The following is a 24,195-nucleotide window of genomic DNA, read 5'->3' as shown; positions in this document are numbered from 1 at the left end:
GTATTGCAATTTAAGAGTGTGTATGGTTTTATTTTCTTATTTTTTAATGTATTTGGTCAATTCTCTCTCTCAGTGTGTGTGCATATTATATATTATTGTGCTAGTACCATATTTATAGAATATTTACATTGTAAATTGCACGGATCATAAAAATATTTTTTTTTTATTTTTTATTTTAAAAAAATAACGCGTGTTGGATCAAGGTATAATTATCAAACTCAACACTTAAAATATTTTTTATATTTTTTTAAAAAATTATTATTGATTTGCTATGAAACACGAGATAATGCTAGTATATATAAAAACTTGATGAACGGCTGGATGGGCCTCCTTTGGTAGATGGATATTTTCTCAGGTCGGTTTCTTGACAAGTTTATCTTAGCTAGCTACACCAAGCCTGATTAATTTAGTGTTCATGTACTAACAAGACAAATACACTTGATAAGTGGTATTTAGTGCAAAACATACATACAATTCTCACCATATCTTGAAGGGTAAAGCCAAGTGATAGTAGATTAGCTGCATAGCACAGCACCATTATCAAGTCTATATTTGAAGAGACAGAGAGTAGTATCACAGGCAATCAATTATTTTCCAGACTCTTATGCATGGCAATCTTATTAGTCATGGAGAAATGATGCGAGGGAGTTAAAATTTGGTTGAAGGGTCTATAAGTAGAGGTAAATCTTCTTTTTCACTTGAAGAAGTGTGCTTTGGGTGGAAGTTTTGTTCTTGGAGTGGACAGGAAGGGCTCACCTACGCCATAGATTTTCTTGAGAGCCTTAGGGGACAAGACAGAGTAGGAGAGACAGGCAGAGCTAGCTTGCCTTCATTACATATCATTACCCTCCCATTTTTAAATTGTAACTGAGAATCTTGGCTTTAACACTTCTAATCCTTTTGGTTTCCCATGTTTTCTATTGCTTGTCATGTCAATGGCTTCGCAACTACAATGCCCGTTTGCTACAAATTTTGATCGACAGATTCTTTGGTGACTCTCTCATTTGTTTTGAAATTTCAAAACAGAAAAGAAATGCAAGCCATCGTGGTTGTAATCAGGGATACAAGTTCAGAGGACAAATCTTAAAAAAAAAAAAAGCCCCCGAACTGTATTGTAAGTATGGATTTTACCCTTAACAAATCCTTTTTATACCAATTTTGTTGCTAAACAATTTCGATTACTCAATTGGGCCTTCTATTAAGTTCTTTATAAGAAGACACAGTCAAGTTATCTACAAAATGATGTCGTATTGTTTTTCAAAAAGGTACAGTGTGTCAAGAATTCATGATCAAATATGGATGGAAGGGGACAGAATTGATATAGAATTTATGTGGAAGCAAAATCAAGACTGCCTATGTAAATGGGGGGCTATTTTTTATGTTTTCTTTCTTTAACTTTAATTTAAATGCAGGGACTGAGGCCAGGTCCATGAGTTGATGATTCGATACATAGGAAAGCATCAACATTTGATGGCCATGACTTTCCAGCTAATGATGTTCGTGGTTGTTGATTCAATTAGCGCACTTTTCATTTTGTTTTCCTAACTGTGGTGCTGCTTAGGCCCACGTTGATTTTATGTTCCACAAATCTACGTTCTATCTTTAAGAACTCGAAAAGTTATGGAGATTGCATGGTGTCCAAAATGTCTAAATGATAAGCTTGATGCGAGCCTTTTCTTTCCAAGTTATGGGGTGTTGTCCAGAAAGTAGAGCTTTAGCTTTTGTATAGTGGTTGGCTCTGTGGTAAGTAAGATCCGGTTCAAGCCAGCGTGATGGTGCTTGTGTGCCTCGTTATCACTTGACCAGTTTTTTTTTTTTTTTTTTTGCGTTTGCTCAAATGGGACTAGATGTAGGGCAGCTCTCTTAATTTTTAATTTTTTTTTTTTCTGTGTATCATTGTGTTTTAGAGACAGCCTTTTCTGCTAGTGCTGGCTAATTAACTAGTTGGTAATGTCTTTGAATCATAGTTTTTAAACCCGATTTGATAATTGACCGGTATAATAATTTAGGTCAAGGAGTTAGATGGGTTGACCTAGATTAACAAAAAAAAAAATTTACTTTTATGATCAATAACCAAGGCAATGGATCTTATAATATAACGTAAACTCAATAAACAAAATAATTCTATTATCTGCTTTATATAAACTCATTTTAGCGAGCCTTCAAGCCAAATCGCCAATGACAAATTCTTATAAAATAAAATGACAAAAACATTCAATGCATCATAAATTCTACACCAACCTCATCGAAATCAACCTCACATTCATCCTAAAAAAATCTCAAATTACAAATTATTCCAAGAAAACAAAAAAACAAAATCATAACAAAACCCATTTTCTCAAAATGGAAACTAAACCATAAAAATCATAACTTGATAATAACAAACAACAATTTGTTTGGATTCAATAACTTACTTTTCAATGGAAGGAAAGAAGAGAATTAAGTCATATCATATAAATACTGGCCATAATGTTGAAGGGCAAGTTTTGGGTCATCAACAAGCTTGAAATCAAGATCGAAACCACGAGATTTGAGAGAATTGAAGAAGATTGAGTGGGAAGATTTGAGTGACAATTCGTTGAGGAGGATCAAGAGGCGATGATCTGTGGGGGAATATGTGGAAAAAGAGAAGGAGAGAATGGGAAGGAGTGTGACCGATAAAATTGTTAAGATTGAGAAACTATTTCTTCCCATTTTTGCAGTCTTGGCTGCCTTAGTGAAAGGGTGCGAGAGAGAGAGGGAGAGGATGAAGGCTTACCAAAAATTAATATGGCTATGAACTTTGAAAAGAGACGGGGATTAATCGATAGTAAAAAGCTAAAGCAAAAAACAATGTCATTTAACATATATATATATAAATAGCCAGTTCTTAGCTGGGTTTACCTGGGTCAATTGGGTCCCGGGTCGATCGAGTTTTGCCGGGTCAATTCTCTAACGAGTTCTTTTCATCAACTTGACCTGGTTTCCAGTCCTGGATCAGCTGGGTCTCAAATTGACCTGCCAGGATTGAATTTTAAAACACTATTTTGAAGGCTTGAATTAAAACGCATCTACACCTGAAATGAAAATGAACAAAGGAGAGGAGGTTACTCCATTGTTCTAAAGGCAGTTTTTTTTGCAAACAATAACAACAACAACAATAATTTTATCATATGTTGGTGTAATTTCATTTGTGTAGAGACTGCTGAAAGGATGCCTAGGTTTGTTTTGAATTTTTTTAAAAAAATATACGAATATGAAAGATAAATAGATAACAATAGCAATTTTATTGAATTAAAAAATAATAATTATAGATACTTAATTGAAAAAAGTAAAAAGTAGTTTATGAACATATTCAATGTTGCTCAGGTTTGCATAAGAACATATTCAAGATTACCCCACCCTCCTATGATTTGACAAGAAGTCCCCGTAAATCTTTCATGCCTCTTTTTTCGTAATCTAGACATCTACTTAAATGGAATATAAATTCAAAAAAATTCAAATTTAAATTTAAAACAACTTTATAAGCAAAATGTAAATAAAGGCCAAGACTTTTACAACTCCGAATTAATTTGAGAAATATTTTCTTTTCTATTAGAAACTAAACCTGCTTGTTGTAAGATATATATTATATTAGCAAGGGAAATAAACTTTTTTTCTTGCTTTAAATAAAATATTTCAATCCCTGAAAAACCCTACTCTTTGTATATGGAAAACAACAAATTTTTCACAAAGAATCGAGAAGAACTCTCACAATTTTTTCTCGAAATCTTCCCAATTCCAAACGAGCCATACAGCTAAAATATAACACAAGATCTAAATTTAAAATCCCAGTGAAAAATTCATTTCATTTCTGTTGAATTCTGATGTGGTCTATCGTTTAAGGTGTGAGGCTTGAGAAGGATCACAGGTAAAGGTGGCAGCTTGTCGGAGGCAAATGCAATCTATATTGCTCGCAAACACTTGGCCCATCTACTAGTATGTAACGGACACGGCTGAAAATGGGCAAGGCCCAAATAGGTTACTGGTACCCGATGACCACCGAAAGTGCCAGTCCAATTGGACTTTTTTTTTTTTTTTTCTTTTAAAAAGGGTAATTATTTTATTATCTTGTTTTTTTTTATTGAAATTTTTTATGTTTTTATCCTATTCTTTATAATCAAATCCATTTTTTCTAATAAAATTCATTTTATCTTTTTTGTATATTACCATTTACAATACATTATTTAAATATAACCTTAATATATATTTGAAAAAATTAATTCTTTCACATTACTTTAAATCGTCTAGTTTCATCATTCTTGTTTTATTTAATTAAAAATAATTAGCCAATAATAACCCAATTATTTATCATCCTTTTCTCTCTCATTTTGCTCAAAATTTTAAAATTAATGTTGTGATTTGAAAGATGATTAATTATTTAACAGCATAATTAGAGTATCAACAATCCAATATAAATATTAAATTTAGCTTAATTTGATTAGTTGAACAAAAAAATTTGAGATTCAAAATCTAACATCTTTAATTAAATAGATATTAATCCAGTAAAACTTTATTTACAAAATCTAATCCGAACCTAAATCTAACACGGAAAAAATAAATCCTAATCAAACGAAAACACATCTACGTTAGATCAAAAGAGCCGTCACCAATCATGGGTCAACTAGTGTCAAAAGGAAAACCTTTGGTCCACTCAAAATCAATCCAAAGCCCAAGTCTCCTCCTTTAACCCTCCCCCACCTCCACCTCTGTCAAATCAACCAACCCCATCATAAGATCCACTGGACATGTCCACACCGTATCCCCATTTCACAACTGTTAAAAAACCAAGGGTACATTGGAAGCCACACCACAATTTCTGTTTCTGTAACCTTAAGTTATTCGAGACAAGAAAAACCACCGCTCAGTAAACCTCAAAATATCTCTCTACAGAGGAAAAAAAAAGTTTCAATTGTTCTTCAAATTCTAAAGAGGAAACGAAAAATTCTTTAAACCCACATCATCGTTTCTCTTTGTTGTTGTTTTTTCCTCTCAGTTAAGAAACCCAGTAAATAAAACAGGTCCTTTTTTTTTTTGTTGTGTCGCTGAAAGCCTCCTTTTTCAATGAAACATCAACGACACAGCAATGTTTACATCAGTAGACCTTTGTCTCCGCCACGGCAGACGCCGCGTTGTGGAATAAGAGACTGTGAGCTTGAAGAAAACCGCCGGTTTTCTCATGCTAATCAGTCTCGAAGTCCGGCGAGGAGAGAGAACCAACAACATGGCAATGTCAGGACACGCGAAGAAGTCGAAGGAAACAGGCGGTTTTCACGTTCTTATCGGTCTCGAAGTCCGGTCTGGTCAGAGCAACACCGGTCTGGACAGGCTGGGAGAGAATACCAACAGCATGGCTATATGAAAACTCGAACCCCACCTCGAAAGCAGGATGAAATCGAAGGGAACAGACGGTTTTCACGTTCTCATCGGTCTCGAAGTCCTGTTTCGGATGAACCACCCAGGTCTAGACAGGATGGGAGAGAACGCCGACAACTTGGCGATGTGAGAACTCGAACCCCACCTCGAAATCAGGATGAAATCGAAGGGAACAGACGGTTTTCACGTTCTCACCGGTCTCGAAGTCCTCTTTGCGCTGAACCACCCAGGTCTAGACAGGATGGGAGAGAACACCAACAGCATTGCGATGCGATAACTCGAATCCCACCTCGAAAGCAGGATGAAATCGAAGGGAACAGACGGTTTTCACTTTCTCATCGGTCTCGAAGTCCGGTTTGGGCTGAACCACACAGGTCTAGACAGGATGGGAGAGAACACCAACAGCATGGCGATGTCAGGATTTGGTCTCCACCTTGGAATCGTGAAGAAAGAGTAACAGTCATGCGGTCTTCTGGTTTAAATCAGCCAGTTGAGCCGGACCAATTGGGTTCGGTACATAGGAGAGAGGGTGATAGACTGTTTAATGAAGAGAGAGATGAGCATTTGGAAAAACTGTCACAGTTTTGCGAGTCTTTGTCAAAGAAAGGATCAGCCTTCAACAAGTTTCAATGGGACAATTTACTAGCACAAGAAAACAAACCCCAGAATGCAAGTGCAAATTTGGGTCCTTCAGTTGATCCTTGGAAGACCAGTGGGGTTGTTTCTGATTCTGGTGTGGTCCCCGCATCATTGTCAATGGAGTATGTGGGGCCAAGAAGCCATTTTGAGTGCTGCTTGGATGCCACAACAAGGGGTGACAATCATGGGCTTATTGATGGTGGCATTGGTAATGTCAATGTGTCGCCTTTTGGCGAACCTGTTAGGAAGAGGTTTGAAAGGAGAAGTAGTAGTGTTATCGACCCAATTGTGGACAAAGTTGAAAGGAATGATGCTTCTGTAGTAGGGCATCATTATGTTGAAAGAGTTAGGGTGTCACATTCAATGAGGCAAGAGGAGAAAGATGTGAAAGATTGTAGGAATGATCATGGAGACTATGGGGTTTTTATTAGGGAGAGGGGAAATATGGGTTCACTTCCCATGGCATCCTCATTTCAGAACATGAAAAATGTCAGAGGAAAGACTTGTATTGTTGACGTGATTGATGGAAATGACGCTGCTCTTAATGATCACATGAGAGAGAACAGGATGGTGGACAATCCTGAGGTTTTTGGAGAAAGGTACCCTTACGCTGAACGGGTTAGTGTTTTCCATTCAATGGAACTAGATGGGAGAGATAAGGACTGCAGAAGTGATCCTGTGGAGTATGGATTTATTCAAGATAAGAATGAGTCTCATTTGAGGAAAACTTTTGTTCGTGAGCGAGCTAATGTGGGGTCACTGCCCATGGAATCCCCATGTGAAAACATGAGTGTGTCAAGGAAAAGGACTTGCTTAGTTGACCCAATTGCTGACACGATTGATGGAAATGATGCTGCTCTTAGAGAGAGAATGAGAACAAGCAGGATTCTGGACACTCTTGGTGGTTTCCAAGAAAGACCTATCAATGTTAGCAGGGGGTCGTTGCGTTCATTCGAGGAAGATGATAAAGATGAGGAAGCTTTGGTTTCTAGCAACATGTACTATGAGATGGAAGAGTGTTTGGATCCTGAGAACCTGAAGTCAACAGAGGAATGTGGTTTTGAAGGGGATGGGGGTAGCATTGGGTCTTGTGGAGATGGTTATAAGAGGGTGACGGTATCATATGATGGACTGTATGCGACTGAGAATAGTTCGCAAAGGGTGGTCATGGAAGAGCAGCCTGGTATTCATGGGCAATCAGAATACATGCTCGACGGACAGCATATTTTCGACATGGAAGCTAGCATTCATGATCAAAGAAGTGTGATATCTTCTGATTGGAATGGCCTTGAGCAGATGCATGATGTGGGCTATAGAGATGGAAAGTGGACTAATCAGGATAATGAGCAATATTCTTCATTGGAGAACTCGGGATTGAGGCGTTTGCAAAGTGGTAGGGATGGATGGATGATTGAGGACAGGGCAAGCCATGAAGATGCCTATTCTTTCCATCCCTTACCTTCTACAGATAGGCATCTAAGCGAGCCTGTTGAACCTCCGAAAAGCAATGTGAAGCAGCGTTTGGGGCCTCTGCGAAATGTGAAGCAGCGTTTGGGTTCTGTACGAAATGTGAAGCAGCGTTTGGGTTCTGTGCGAAATGTCAAACAGCGTTTGGGGCCTGCTCAAAATGCGTGTAAGAGCTTGGGGGCTGCTCAGAAAGCTCAAAGGAAACTTCCTTGGGTTAAGATATATGAAGAACAATGCCTGTATGATTCTGACGGAACTCATAATATTCAAGGAGTAAAATCCTCAGAAATGAAGAAGAAACATGCAAATACTGAGGCGTCTAAGGACTCTGATGAGTTCATGCATCTGGTGCAAAGGGCTTTCTTAAAGTTCTCCAAACTTTTGAACGAGAATTCGGCTAACAGAAGGAAATACCAGGAGAAGGGAGGAAATGCTAATTTGAAGTGCTGCGTATGTGGCAGGTCTGTTTTTACGCATCTTTTAAGTTCCTGATATTGGTGAAATTCTTTTGCTCCTGGTTGGTTAAAAGTTTTGCTTTCGATTACATCCAACTAAGTATTCATAGTGTTATTTTGAAATTTTATACTGCTTAGGAATCAAATTTTGAGAAAGTTGGATTTTTAGTCTTCGCCATCTGGATTTCAATACACTTGATTCCTGATTATTGTAGATTTTAGTAGTATTTGGGGTTGGTGAGTAAGTATTGTCGGTAACATGCAATTTAAGGATTGTTGAATCTATCAGCAGAGTGTGCAGGGGAAGATTCAGATTGTTTTGTATTTCTACCATGATTCTTGAAATTAACAAGGGCAGAACAGAAAAGGTTGGAGAAAGGGAAACGAGAAGCCTTTTCTTCTAATGATTTTCAAAATGGTGAAAAAGTTTAGCTGGAATTAATGATACTTGATTTTAGAATGGTAATATTACAGTTTGAGAATCATGGTTTGCATTCTGTTGTGAACGGATTGGAAGATACAAAAAGTTAAGGAATCTGTAATCTAAGTTCTCTTTACACATGGTACCTTTTATATAGCTTTCAATTGGTGAAGGATAACCTTAACCAGCAGCTTCTTTCCTTCCCTCTGGAATCCATCCTGGTTCGCTGGAGCAAGCTATACTAGTGAAGGAATGTTAGGTGATATTCTGTAGCATGTATCTCTTTTTTCACATGATGGAAAATATATTTTGGTGTGAGTTTCTCTCTCTCTCTATAAAGCTCCCTCATCCTTTTTTATCTGTAGAACCAGTGGTTGAGGAAAAGTGTTATGTGCACAAGTTAATTGGTAGTTGTGGGAAAAATCTATCCACTGCCAGACTGTCCTTTAGTTCTGTTTTGTGAAGGGTTTGTGCTAGTTGCCTATTTGAACTGCTCTTGTGGACCAGAAACTTCTGTATCTAGCTAGGCTTCCTTCTGGCTTAATGCAGGATTAGAAATATACCTTAGTTTCTGAGGTCCTTGCTAATTGTTGATGTTTCATACTTCATAGAGATGAAGTGGTGCTTCTATAGTGGATCCTGTATGCTTTTCTTTTTTATTTCAATTTACCCTCTTAACTGACTTTTACTCGTTCACATGTTATCTTAGCAACTCCAAAGACTTTGTGGACACATTGAGCTTGGCACAACATACGGTCATGTTTTCTAAGGGCAGTTTCAGAGCAGAGCATTTGGGTCTTCACAAAGCGCTTTGTGTGTTGATGGGATGGAATAGTGCTGGATTCCCCAACAGTCAATGGGTTCGGCAGGTATTGCCTGAGGTCGAAGCCTCATCACTGAAAGAGGATCTCATCATATGGCCGCCAGTTGTTGTTATACACAACAGATCCATAGCAAATTATAATCCAGATGAACGGATTATTGTAAGTGTTGAAGGGCTCAGACATATTCTCAGAGGTAAGTGGACTTTTTTAACTGATGATAGTTCCCACATTTTCTGAATGTTTCTCAGTGTTCCTCGTTCTGGAGAATGGAACATGTTTTCCGAGCTGCAATCTAATTGAAAACCTTTTCTTCTCCTTCTGCTCAGTTGTGCTGATATTTCTTATGATCTTTCCATAATTATTTGTTAATTTCCCATATACCATCCTCCTCCCCTACGTTTCCGCTTTCCCCCACCGTTGTTTAATATGATAAATTGATTTCTTCTTGAAAAATAATAAATGTTTAGCAGCACTTTTTTGTTTTTTCTTGAGATTCCTTCCGACATTTTTTGTTACTGCTACTTGAATCTCCAAATGATTTTCTAGGTACCAATTTTACTTTTTGTCCTGATTCCTTCATTAACTTGTTATCAAGAATCTGAAGGAGAATGTGTAGAGTTTATATGCAGAACCAGTGCACTTGTCATTAGGCAGGTTTCACATGGATGTCTAGCTTCGGAATTGACTTGAACACTTCTGACCTTAACAACAAGCTTGCTTTTTTGGCTGATCCCAAGAAATTGCAATGATGCTTGTTGTTTATGTTGCCAGGCATCTTTCTTCCTTTTATGCGATGCATTGCTTTCTGTCCTCTTTTTTTCTTGTTTTCACTTCCATATCATCATTGCAGGTATGGGTTTTGGTCAAGGGATAACCAACATCTGCCGTGGCAAAGCCGCAAATCAGAGTACCATGGTGGTCATCTTCGGTCAGACCTTTTCTGGGCTGCAAGGAGCCGAGAGGCTTCACAAGCTTTATGCTGAGAGCAAACGTGGAAGGACCGAGTTCCAGCAAATTGGTCTACACGGGAGTCTGCAAACTCAAGGGGTGTCATCTAACACAAAAGAAAATGTTCTATATGGCTATTTGGGAATTTCAATTGATCTGGATAAACTCGATTTTGAGACCAAAAAACGATGTGTTGTGAAGAGCAAGAAGGAGATAAAGGCTGTTGCAGATTTTGCTCTGAACACTGAATGATGAAATTTGATCTGTATAAAATAGGTCTCCAGTAGAGAGTCAGGTTTTTTTCCTTTTTGATTTCTGTTCGGTACAAACTACAGATACAATTGACTGGATGTTCAACTCGATTGTAGACAAGGTTAATGGTTTGTCTAATCACTTTATTGCTCGTTAATTTTTATTTTTATTTTTCTTCATTTTGGGTTATGAACGGAAGGACTAGACTTAATTATAATATGAATTTAATTCCCATGTTTAGTGCAACCTTTTTGTGCTGATAGCAACCAGGCAAAGATCGCACTTTGTAACTTTCTGAATTAAAGAAATGTACAATTGAGTTGGAAAAGAATAGGAAGGAGAGATGTGCTGGGGTAATATGGAGGCCGAGAGGGGCCAATCTTTAGCTTTCCTCTCTGACTGGTCAAGAAATCTGGACTCCAGTGCTCTATGAATGAACTAATGATATTGCTGACTGAACCTCCTAGTGCCCAACGATATTCATCTCCTCTGGAAGTTAAGGAACTTGATGCCGTATGCGAAGACGAAAAAGAAGAGGAGAACCCAACCAACATGAGCTAGGACGACGGGTAGAAGGAATTCGTGATCATAACCCAAGTACTTCTCAACGAATGCCTTTAATGGCACTGGTTCTGATCCAGGAATTTCAAGAAGGGTGTTTTTATCAACAACTTGTGAGGTGAAAATGCCGTAAATGGTCCAAGCAACTGGAGAAGCCCAGTAATACCACCTCCACCACACAGGAATCAGCTGCAATGATTGGGTAGAAGTGTTAAGAAAGCAGTAATCAAGGTGCTGACTGAACTCTAATGCATCATGAGGTATTTCAGCAGATCATCTAAAGAAAATTAAAATTGGGAAAAATAGTATGCGAATTTTCATGAAAAACTTTGTTTTTGAGTAATATAGAAAAAGAAACTTTGAGTTCGAACTTGCTTACCGGCCTAGCGATGAGATAACCAGAGAACAAGTTCCAGAAACTTATGAAGAAGGACATAAACACGGCAGCGATCACAGGGCCAGGAGTCAGGGAAATAATCATCATCCCATACATTGAAAAGTAGGTGAAGCTCATGAAAATGAAGTAGTAGAAGTACAAGAACTTGCCCACATTCCATTCAAACCCAATCATTGAGAACAAAAGAAGAGAATATAGAAAAGTTTGGATTGAAACATAAATTATCTCTATAGCCACCTGCAGCAGAAAGGTGTAAGCATCAATTACAAATATGGGGAATCCCTTCAATTATTTTTGTCACATGGAAATGAAAATGTGATGCACAAAATAAATGATTTCGTTCTCTTACATGAGCAAAAGCATAAGGCAACTCTGAATACATCCCTGCGGCTCTTTCACGGTAGAAAACTGTTCTCTCAGTTGCTATGACAGATTGCACAGCAGAAGCATTAGTGGCTCCAAGGAAAAGAACAGCAGCATATGCAGCTCCCAGAAGATTAATAAGATCATTTCTTTTGTATCTGCCAGCAATAGGAAGAGCAATTAAACTTCTCAAGTGCCCTAATCCAGGTAACGGTGGCATTATGACTTAGAAAATGTAACTCAAGATAAATAACTAGCCATACATTCGATCTCCTCTGTTCCAAAAGACAACACCAAACAGGATACCAGTGATGATTGCTACAACGAACCGGGTATAATTGAATTCTGAGTTTCGCCAGTATGACTTGTGTTGTTTCCAGAAACAAGCCGTGCACTGAGTTATAAAGCTTTGGGAGTATTGAGAGGGGAAAGAAAGATCCTTGGAACCTGGTCGTGGAGTACTAAGTTTTTTTACGAGTTCCTGATTTTTCCTGAGGAAGTGTGAACAAGATTGTGAGAAGGACCAACAGCCACTCTTATAAATAGGCAGATTGAGGTAGAAATTGATAATTTGATATGACTAACTGGTAAAGTTCAGAGTTGGCATAAGCTTCTGCAAAATCAACTTGAAGTTGAGCTTCTATTGCCTCAGAGCTGATCTCCAACATCCATGTAGCAGGATTAGAGCCTTGTTTGATCCTGGGAACCCCTGGAACAGCCTGCTTGAGATTTTAGACATTAGATAATGTGGACATTTGCAATTATAGGGCAGCAGAATATTGGAAAATTAAGCGAAGATTTGTTGGGAGAGTTTTTCTTATATTTCAAAGGGAAAACTTGAGATAATGGCTGATCGAAATGGAGACAAAATATATGCAACTCCAACTTGGTGGTGAAAAAAATTTATGGAAAGTAAAGCATATAATGAAAGGAAGACTCGCCTCAAAATATTGCACAAGCTTGTGAGAATTGCGACCAAGAGGTCCAGCATATATCACTTGGCCTCCCCTCTTCATCAACAAAAGCTAAGAGAAGAAAACAAGATCATCATGAAAAAAGTACCATCGTAGATGAAATATAGTGTCAATAAAAAAATAAAATTGAACAACAAATACTTCATCAAAAGTTTCAAAGATGTCAATGCTTGGTTGGTGAATGGTGCAGACAACAGTTCGTCCTGTATCCACCATATGCCTTATAGCACGCATAACAATGGCAGCAGCTCTAGCATCAAGGCCTGATGTGGGCTCATCCATAAAAAGGATGGAGGGATTAGCAACCAACTCTACAGCTATTGTGAGTCTCTTTCTCTGCTCAGTTGAAAGACCGTCAATTCGTGGAAGCCCTACGAGAGCATTCATCAGTGGCTTAAGTTCAACCAATTCCATAACTTCATCAATGAACATCTGCACGAGAGGGGAAAAAATGGAAATAAAGGATGAATTGTTAGAAAATTAAGTATTCGTGCAATGCAAGAAAAAACAGTTCAAACTGCATAAAAGAAGTAACTATGGTGAATAAGTGATATGCCTTTCGTGTTTCCTTCTTGACATCTGCAGCAAGACGCATCGAGGCAGAATAGAGGAGAGATTCATAGACAGTAACACATGGTGAATGCATGTCGATCTGTTCACAATAACCACTGACCCGAGCAAATGTGACTTGGTTTTTTGGGTATCCAGAAATGCTTATACTTCCTTCAATGTACCCCACAATCTTCCTTCCTGCCAATACATCCATCAAGGTGGTCTTACCAGCACCGCTGACACCAACTAATGCTGTCAGAGTACCTGGCCTAAAAGCTCCACTCACATCTTTTAGCAGCTGCAATCGGTTTTTCTCAGTCCCTTGTTTCCTCATCTCCTAGTAAATCCATGGATAAATATATCAATATGAAGCTCTTGTTCATTTACATGAATCTTGAAATATGAAATAGTGTACACGAGTTACCACAGGCATATCGACATAATAATTCACATTGTTGAAGGCAAGTGAAAGTGGCTGAAAAGGCAGAACCGTTCCGTTTTTATATTGCTTGTTTGGATTCTTGGAATGTTTGTATTCTCCCTGGGAGATTTTCACTGTCAGGTCAACAATAACACTTACAATTAGTAGTTGTTGAATATTGGTTGAGAAGTATAAAATGATGGCAAAGCCAATAGCACATTTAACCATCATCCGATTTCAGATGACGAAGAACTTCCTTCAATGAGTTGAGAGTGGTTGATGTTATGAGTGTTCTTCTGATTGTTCAGCAATGTCTAGGAATTCTTCATGGGATTAGGGCATAGTTAACAGGGTGATTTTCAATATAATGTGAAGTTAAAGACCATACGTCTTAGAACACCAACCTTCAGAACTAGGTGCCAGTTTCCGCGTACTAACATTTTCAGTGTCATCATCCGCAATTACAGCTTTCGAATCGCCAGGAGCTGATAATGAGTTGGAAAAAACTGAATGCTCAATACTTGAATGTCATTCAATATTCTTAACAAAGATGATAGGTTCAAAACACTGACCTACCATTCAAAAATTCGAGTGCTGCAATGAAGAGAAAATTGAAAATAAGAGACAACCCAAGAAGCACCCCAATGCAAATCCAATACCAGTATTCATCCGTAAAGAATCCCCTTTCCTTAAGAAGGGACTTTCCAACAGTAGACTCATGTGAGCTGCCAGTGAGCTGTGACATACAGACTTGTGTTAGTAAGCCTAGATAGCTCAGAAAATATTTTAATATAATAAATATAAGTATTCACGAGAGAGTTTTCATATGCTTTGAAGAACTCACATTGCCCCATCTGTTGTCGAGAAATTCATTGATAGAAATGGCATTTTGGCCATACATTATAGGAGACAGATAGTAGCCCCATCTCATCCAGAACTCTATATCATCTGCACAGCGAAAAGGAAAACGATCCAAATTATTGTGCATCGAAAGTTCCAGTTACTGAGATTCCATAAAATTCAGGTGTTAGATTGATACATGCTTCAGAATAATCCAACAATATTAGAATACTAAACAGTGAACAAAATAGAATAATCATTACCTTTGGTGATGATGAAACCTCCAAGAACAATAACAGTCACCATAGTTAAGAAACCAAGTATGCTCGCGACAATCAATTTTCTTCCAACCACTGCTATGAAACGGTATAGAGATAGAGTCATCTGATATGTACTGAAGAAAGCCAGGAGCTGTTTGAAGAACCTGAACACAACAGTCATGTATTAAAAGAAGAACCTTTGCCCACATGATCGCGCTTTTATAGAGATCATTAAGAAAAAGGTCTGCACTTGCCTGCTGGCAGCTGGAGCAAAGCCAATGGAGTAATATGTAAGAGTGACCCAAATTCCTGATTCAATCAGTGAGACAGGAATGCTGAAGAGACAAATAGGTAAACCAAAAGCCCATGCAGGATATAGCATTGAACTCCTCTGCTTAAAGAACACGGGAAGTCTGAAAACTGTCATTGTAAGTTCTATCATCGTATTGATTATGAAATTTGTGAGCCCGAAGAATAGGGCTCCCCAAAAGTTTGCTGCACCGTTCTTTTGTCCAGCTTTCCCTCCGGTTTTTGAGAAAGCAGTTAATGCAATTATGGCAATGATTGTTATTTGGATAATTTTGAAGATGAAAACTATAGAGTTGCGCTTCATCAGAAGCCATTCCCTTGAAAAGCACGCCTTAAAGAGTTCCCAGTTGGAGATGCCATACTTTTCACTCACTAAAGCATCAGGATGAACTCTAAATTTGTTGAAAGGAACTTTTAGACGTTCTGAAAGCTGTAGGCCAATGTGAAAAGAATTGAAAGCGCGCACGAACTTTGGTACTGAAACATACTCGTAAGGTTGATTCTTTCTGGACCAGTATCGCTCTTGATCCTTCTTGGAAGTTACTTCCTGCAGGAAATCTGCAACCCCCTTCCTTTCAGGGCATTTGAAACCCATATGTTCGAAGAACTCAAGGACATTATCTCGTGGGCCCTGGTAAACAATTTGACCCTCTGAAAGAAGGATAATGTCATCAAAAAGTTCAAATATCTCTGGTGTAGGCTGCAGGAGAGACATGACCGTGGTCATATCCAAGAGATGGACCATCTTCCTCATGAATTCGACAACCTGGTAAGCGGTAGAACTGTCCAACCCTGTTGAGATTTCATCCATGACAAATGCCCTTGCCGGTCCAACCAACATTTCCCCTGCTTCGTATAAGCAATTGCAGTTAGTAATCAGCAGTGATTTTAAGTAACAGACATAAATGGGCAGCTTGGTAGATTCGGCGTTGGTGAAATCCCTGTCAATAAGTTATAGGCATATTCAGCATTCTTAAGAGTTAATCATACCAGTAGTTACGCGCTTCTTTTCTCCACCAGAGATGCCCCTTATCATGTCATCTCCTACCATAGTATCTGCACAACTATCCAATTTAAGTATCTGTCAAAAAATAATACGATGTTAGGCTTCACAATCAAGGGAACAAGTTAGAACGATAAAAACAATAGAAGTGACAGACCTTCAGAATGTTTTCTGTAATCAAACTGGTATCCTGACAAGTCATGGCTGCAGCTTCCTTACGAATACGAGGATTCGGTTTGAAACCTGCTTCTTTCTCCCGTCTCAACAACTCTGAAAGTATGTGATGCCTAGTCCCAGCTCCCATGCATCGTCCTGAAAAATCTAATGTCTCACGAACTGTCATCTGCCCATAGTGGAGTCCGTGTTGGCTAATATAAGCACATGTTTTCTGGGGAACAAATTCTGAAAACTCATGGCCGCAGTAGGTGACTTTCCCTGTTACCTGCTTGTGCCCCCACTTAATTATCAACTGTGTGAAAATATAAAAAGAGTGGAATTGAGGAAGACAAACCTTTATGTCATTGTCAAGTTTCCCTGCAAGTGCTTTTAGCAGAGTTGTTTTCCCAGAGCCAGGAGGCCCAAGAAGCAGTGACATCCTAAAAGTAAGAAGCAAACAATGGAGTTCTGAAAAGAGTTTGTTGGAAAAGGCAAGTTTTATGACTATGTATTGCATGAAAATACCTTGAAGGTTTTACAAGTCCCTTCACATCTTGAAGTATCTTGACAGCTCTTTTCTTTGATGGAGAAAGCCCAACCATCTGAGCAACACCCTATGCACATTAAGAACATAGCAACATCAGGGACTGGAGCCTGTAGAATCAAAGACAAAAATGTATAGTGTTGAAAAGAAAAACTGATTAAAGAATTTACCTCAACTGCATTCAAGGTGGTATTAAGCAAAGTTGGAAGTGCTCGGCTCCCAACATATGCTTCTCCCTCAACTGACAAATTCTGAAACCGAATCTCAATCCTAGGAAGCTCCATTCCTACCCTGTGTTCAACAAAACACGACACTCGATTAGAAATACGATTCAAGGTTTGAAACACATCTTTAAAACTTTGGGGAGTATACTCTTTGCCACCGACAGAACCAACCTGTCAACTCTTTTCCTTAGCCTCCTCAGGTAATCATAGTCTTCCTCAACAATTTTGCATGGACTCTCCATGAATTGCTTCTCATCTTCAGTCCCAAGTTTGGCAACCTCATCAAGCACCATCCTAGGATCATTTCTCATTACCTCCTTTAATGACTCTTCCATCACGCACATGCATGTGTCTCAACCTCACCAGCCTCTATATATTGTTAAATTCTCCAGTTAATTCTTCCACTCAAACATTAACACCACCTTTCCCGTCACTTTCCCTGACCAGCACTACTACTCGCTACATTATTCTGCACTGAAAAGTCATTTGTTGTCAAAAAACCGTCTATTTGTATGGTATAACATGAAGATTTGGTTGCTAAGGAAGCTTCGTGTTTTGACAACACCTTCTAGTCAACACGGACTCCTGCATTCTTAAAGAGGCCAATTTAGAATTAATTTGAACACTAGCCTAGAAGTTAAGCCAAGTTTCAATCAACAGAACAGGAATTTTTTTTTGACCAAGGAATTGAGCAAGCCATGAAACCCAAAGTTTCCATCAGGGGCGTTAGCAGACAAATATCGTTAAAACCAGGAGGGCCCTTCTGCAAAGAAAGAAATGCCGTACGTGACTTGCATTGCTGCCTGCCTTTCGATGGTAATATCCATGGCTGTTTTTGTGCAAAACGTGCCTTTGAAAAATCAACGTGATTAACTAAAATTTATAATTAAGGTGCCTTCTCGTAATTGTTTAGTGGCAAATCAAAGAATATTTTAATTCACAAATTTAAATTCTAACACTGATTTTATATTACACTCTTAACAATAAAATTTATTTTTTATCCGGGTCTCCTGTTAAAACACAATACTGTTCTTTTTTATCAATAGCAAAATGTTTTTCTTTTTCTTTTTTTCATCATAACATTACTGCATTATTTGTTTAAGGAATGGACTAAGGTAAAAATATTTTCTTATTCAAGAATGGAATAATGTAAAAACATTAGGTTACCTCAGGACAAACAATTGGATCATAGGGATCAGATTCACTAGCCGTGCTTCTTAATTTGATCAGTCCATGGCTTCAAGCTGCATCAAAGAACAGCTCCCTGAACTAGAATTTTGTTAGACATGAATTTATAGGCAAATGGCATCGTGAATAAAAAACATAAATATAAAATTTCTTATCCCAGCTATATATATAAAACGGAATAAGCTAATGGATTGAACCAAGTTTTATAACCCCATGCACAAACAAAACACGATGTTTAATCACAAGTTTAAGTTAACAATAAAACATGATGTAGAATATTTGGTTTCGGCTCCAGATTTTCCCGAAAGATTTATGTAGATATAGAGACTTAGAGAGTACCAAGTTTTTAGTTTCAGCTCTTGGATTTTCACACTAAACTTCTTGTTACGAGTTACGGCAGTTTCTTTTTTGTTTTTAGTTTCAACATGGTATGTTTAATGATATTATGGTTTCTAATGAAGAGATTAAGCCATTTTATGATTTTTGCTAGGTATTGTTTTGTCTCTTTATTGAAGATCGGAAGAATGGATTTTTATTTTATTAAATCTCTGAGAAGATAATTTAGTGATGGGATTGATTGATGATTAACTTTTTGTCATGTGCTGGTGAGTCTTTTAGCATCATGATCAGTCAAAATTTGCAGGGATGGAATTCCTGATGTCTTGAAATGTGAGACTATTAAGGGGTCGGTCTAATGATCGAGAAGATTAGTTTCCTTTCAATGTCTTGAAGTTGATATTTGTTTCTGTAAATTTATTAAATTGATGTGAAATATATATTCTTTAAATAATCTATAAAAAAGATTTTACTCCAGGATAATACGTGAATTAGTGCGGGGATATTTGAGAAATGAAAACGAAGCGTGTGATTATTTGTGTTGAGGGTATTAGGAAAGAGAAATTTTGCTTCATTATGGAACATTGTGATTATCAATTATTATTTTAGATGCTTTTTGAAGATTTTGGTATATTATTGATAGAAAATGCTTAGTTCATGTGATTTTAAAAGTTTCTACTAAAGAATTTCCTTTAGAGTGCCAGGAAAAAAAAAAGAGGGGGGGTGGGAATTAAAATAGAAATTGAGGTGTAAAAAATATCTGTTTGTTTTTTGCATTTTAAAAGTTATTAAAAAAATAATTTTTATATTTACTTAAAATTAATTTTATTTGTGTATGTTTATGTATTTTTTAATTTGTTGGTGTTATTTTTTAAAAAATATATATTATTTTAATACATTTTATAATAAAAAAATATTTAAAAAAACAAAGTTATTGTACTTTAAAAAAAAACCATCTTATAAGTCATTTTCAAGATGTCATGTTTGGATTGAAAAATGCCTTCATATATGTTATGAATAATTTCAATATTGTAGAATTATTCACCATCTTTGACTTCATTACAATTTATAAAGATAAAAATAAAGTTCATATCAATTTTAACGTGACACATCAATTAATCAGTGAATAATTACTATTTAAATCCTTTGTTAATTAAATCATCAAGTAACTAATGAAAACACTGCATCCTTTTTTTAACTAAATACAAGTGGCTTAAATTCAACTCCCCAAAGTCTCACAATCCTTTGTTAAATAACAAACAACGCTTCGCCACCACCAAATTAAAATTAAACAAGCAATAATTAACTTGGTACCATCACTGTCATTTTTATTGACATAATCTACGTGTACTAATTACATATTTGAATTTTGATCCCTTCATGTCCATCTGCCTGTGATGGGGACGTGGGATTTGGCCGATAACACATCTTCCAACTGGTATGTTTTGTCCTTCGCAAGGATGGCCGTCCCTCGTCAGTGCAGTTCATTGCAGTTTGTGTCTTGTTTGTTTGGCATCTGACAACAATCTTATATTCATGGCTTCCATTAGTCAGAGGCATGCCCAAGTGTTTCACGCGTGTGATGTAGAAGTTCTCTACATGTGGCGTTATTAAACATGTGGCTGTTAATGACTTGGACAGGGTTTTATCATTTAAATATTAATTTGACTAAACTTTAATTATTCTAAATGTATTTTAACAAAGTCAATTTCAAATAATTAAAATAATATTTAAAATAATATTATTTTAGCTTTTTATTTTTTCAATCACCCAAAACAACATCATCTGGAATTTAAAATTGATCTAAGTTGATTTACTGATCACAGAATCACTTTATAACTTAAATCTTATCGAACTAGAATTTTTAAATCCGGTCTGGTTCACAACCTAGGTTCTTGATTTTAACTAGGTCATTGGGTGGGCAGGGGCGGAGCTGAAATGAATATCACAGGGAGGGCCAAAACTCAAAAATATAATTTATTATTAGAAATTTTATCTATTTAAATTAAAAATATATTATATTATACTATATTTAAACATTAAAAATACATAACTTCAAAATATTTTGCAGGGGCCCGGGCCCTGCCCGCCTCCCCCTAGTTCCGCCCCTGTGGGTGGGTAAGGTCAATTTTGTTTTTTTTTTTAAATCAAAATAATATCTTTTCAGTAAAAAGAAACAAAAAAAAATCAACAAGTTACAACCGGATTTTTGACTAGGTCACCTCGTGTTTTGACTTTCCTTATTTTTTCTTGAACTCGGCCCAATTCCAGCCTCGGCTTGACCTACCTGGCCGGGTTTCAAAATTATGCATCAAACTTCAAAACAAATCGGGCAGCTATAACTTCAAAACAAATTGGACAACTATGTTTGCGGGCATGTCCAATGTATTTTTTTTATTTTTGGGACTGGTTTAATCACACAAATCATGATATTTTATTTTTCTCAATTGATAAAAATTTTGAAAAATAACACACGTCGTAAAAATAACATAATTGTGTTTGTAAATGACATTTGTTTTAAAATTTATCTCCCTTTTAAATTAATTAATATATACAAAAATCAACCCAAAAATTTATAAAAATCCAATTATCAAGAAATAAGATTAAAAAACCCAGTACGAGATATAAAGAGGGTTGAACAAAAAGGAAAATAGAGAATAGAGAATGGGTCATTTGAAACACACAAAGGCTTTGTTTTTTACATGCACGATGCCATCAAAAAAGATTTTGATGAGATGTTTTTTATCACACACTATAATACCACCAAACAATACCATAATTGATTGGGAATTTTTTCCAAAGTTAATTTAAAACTGGTTACAATCTCGTTTGATGGTCTTCTAGAGTATCGTTATAATAGTTCTGTCAAGATTTTTATAATTGTATTGGGTGTGTAAAAAAAAAAGTTTGGTGTGTCCCCGATAACCCATCTTTTATTTTATTTTTTATATTCTCTCTTGCCATATCACCTTATTCCTTATTTATTTCACAGTTATTGGATTTTGAATCTCATCTTTTGGTCTATGAATTTTTATAAAATTTTAGGTTAGTTTTTTATTTATGTTAATTAATTTGTAAAATACATACTTTAAAACATAATTAAGCAATCTTTATTGAGAATTATGGTCATGTACAAAAATAATTTTCAAAAATATGATTGTATGTTAAAACTGTGTTATTTTTTAAAATATTTTTTCAGCCCATGTCATTCTCTAAAAAAAAATAATTTTTGTTGATTTTTGTGTTTTTAAAAACGTTTCTTTTAAAAAAACAAAAATCTTTAACTTTTTTACTTTAAATTTTTTTTTTTTTTAAGATTAATATCAAAAATATATTTTTTTTATATATATATTTTTTAAAAATAAAAAACTAACTGCTAAAATGATAACAAACATACTATTAACTAGATTGTGTTGGTCTTAAAAAAAAATTCCCCAAATCAAAACAAAATTAAAAGTTCAGTACAACACGTTTTTCACATGGACTGTGACAAATTATCTTCTCCATCTGATCATATGAAGCCTAGTTACAATCCACCCATAGCCCATAGGCCATAACCTGTTCCATAGGCTGAAGTGAACCACACGAGATCTAACATAGGGGCTACGGCATCTCCAATTCTTCAAAAACTACCCATATACCCCTGCTTTATTAAGAAATATTTCATCTGGCTCCTCTATTTTTTTTTATTTTCATACATGCCCCTATCTCTATAAATGAGAAATAAATTACCCTAGGCATGTATAGCCTGGTATGATCTAATAACTTTTGATTCAGATAATTTTTTGAATGTTGACATGTAATGTACACAAGCTTGTTATGTTGGAGAAATTTCAAGGTATTTTATTAAGTTTTGATATTTTTGGATGGAGGCTTTGAATTTATTTATTTCTTTTTAAAAAAAAAAAAAAAACAGAATGAATTAGAATATTACACACTCCACGAGTCAGATTACAATATCATCCCTTCCTGTATATATATACCACACTACAATAATATTTCAACCACTTCATCAGTACTTCATTTTAATGATTTTTTTATATATTGTTGATGTAATTATTAATCAGAAATGTGCAGGAACGAAGCATCATTTTTTAGGTTGTATTTGATTAATGTTTAAAAATAAAAAAAACACGAATACAAAAGAGATAGAAATATATATAGTTAGTTAGACATGCAGAATCATAAAATAAACATGTTTATGAGACGATTTTAAAATGATTTTTTGTATTCTTAAAAAAAAAAATAAAAAAACATGTTTTTTTTTTTTTATCTTTTATGTCTTGAGAGACCAACCAAATACTATATATATCAAGTGATTTGTAAGAATTCAATGAAAAAACACGTGTGGAAAACTTGAAAATTCACTTACAAATTGGTTAACACGACACAACGGGAAAAAGTGGTGAAGCTACGTACGTACATATGAGGCTAAGGAATTCAAAACACATTCAAAGAGAGATAGCGTTAATTACCCTTGACATTCATCATGATGGTTAAAACAATAAGGCTCTCCACCAACCAAGTAAAAAGAGAGGGAAAAGAGAGAGAGAGAGAGATTATATATCGGGTCTGATTAGTTCTAGTAGTGTCAACTCTTTTCCTTAGCCTCCTCAGGTAATCATAGTCTTCCTGAACAATTTTGCATGGACTCTCCATGAATTGCTTCTCATCTTCAGTCCCAAGTTTGGCAACCTCATCAAGCACACCATCCTAGGATCATTTCTCATTACCTCCTTTAATGACTCTTCCATCACGCACATGCATGTGTCTCAAGCTCACCAGCCTCTATATATTGTTAAATTCTCCAATTAATTCTTCCACTCAAACACTAACACCACCTTTTCCGTCACTTGCCCTGACCAGTACTACTACTCGTTACATTATTCTGCTCTGAAAAGTCATTTGTTGTCAAAACACCTTCTATTTGTATGGTATAACATGAAGATTTGGTTGCTAAGGAAGCTTCGTGTTTTGACGACACCTTCTAGTCAACACGGACTCCTGCATTCTTAAAGAGGCCAATTTAGAATTAATTTGAACACTAGCCTAGAAGTTAAGCCAAGTTTCAATCAACAGAACAGGAATTTTTTTTTGACCAAGGAATTGAGCAAGCCATGAAACCCCAAGTTTCCATCAGGGGCGTTAGCAGACAAATATCGTTAAAACCAGGAGGGCCCTTCTGCAAAGAAAGAAATGCCGTACGTGACTTGCATTGCTGCCTGTTGCTGCCTTTCGATGGTAATATCCATGGCTGCTTTTGTGCAAAACGTGCCTTTGAAAAATCAACGTGATTAACTAAAATTTATAATTAAGGTGCCTTCTCGTAATTGTTTAGTGGCAAATCAAAGAATATTTTAATTCACAAATTTAAATTCTAACACTGATTTTATATTACACTCTTAACAATAAAATTTATTTTTTATCCGGGTCTCCTGTTAAAACACAATACTGTTCTTTTTTATCAATAGCAAAATGTTTTTCTTTTTCTTTTTTTCATCATAACATTACTGCATTATTTGTTTAAGGAATGGACTAAGGTAAAAATATTTTCTTATTCAAGAATGGAATAATGTAAAAACATTAGGTTACCTTAGGACAAACAATTGGATCATAGGGATCAGATTCACTAGCCGTGCTTCTTAATTTGATCACCATGGCTTCAAG

The 24,195-nt window shown here is 36.2% G+C and overlaps 2 protein-coding genes across 2 annotated transcripts; one reads left to right on the top strand and one right to left on the bottom strand.

The window, feature by feature from the left end:
• The first annotated feature begins 4,841 nt into the window (after positions 1-4,841).
• LOC118045498 (uncharacterized) lies at positions 4,842-10,579 on the top strand. The gene is made up of 3 exons (XM_035054155.2): positions 4,842-7,961; positions 9,086-9,393; positions 10,051-10,579. The coding sequence occupies exons 1-3, from the start codon at positions 5,083-5,085 to the stop codon at positions 10,398-10,400; spliced, it is 3,537 nt and encodes a 1,178-aa protein (XP_034910046.1). The 5' UTR covers positions 4,842-5,082; the 3' UTR covers positions 10,401-10,579.
• A 23-nt stretch (positions 10,580-10,602) lies between these two features.
• Positions 10,603-17,696, bottom strand: LOC118045497 (pleiotropic drug resistance protein 2). The gene is made up of 20 exons (XM_035054154.2): positions 17,176-17,696; positions 16,951-17,071; positions 16,762-16,850; positions 16,592-16,676; positions 16,238-16,522; positions 16,068-16,158; positions 15,023-15,923; positions 14,772-14,932; positions 14,513-14,616; positions 14,245-14,404; positions 14,073-14,153; positions 13,672-13,802; positions 13,252-13,584; positions 12,837-13,127; positions 12,663-12,746; positions 12,307-12,440; positions 11,985-12,212; positions 11,708-11,879; positions 11,341-11,595; positions 10,603-11,150 (listed from the first exon to the last, which is right to left on the bottom strand). Exons 1-20 carry the CDS (start codon positions 17,346-17,348, stop codon positions 10,881-10,883), a joined length of 4,149 nt encoding a protein of 1,382 aa, XP_034910045.1. The 5' UTR covers positions 17,349-17,696; the 3' UTR covers positions 10,603-10,880.
• Between the last annotated feature and the right edge of the window lie 6,499 nt (positions 17,697-24,195).

Source organism: Populus alba, chromosome 9 (assembly GCF_005239225.2).
Source record: "Populus alba chromosome 9, ASM523922v2, whole genome shotgun sequence".
Classification (NCBI taxonomy): Eukaryota; Viridiplantae; Streptophyta; class Magnoliopsida; order Malpighiales; family Salicaceae; genus Populus; species Populus alba.
Note: the sequence above shows the minus strand (reverse complement) of the source record. Positions and strands in the feature narration are given on the sequence as shown.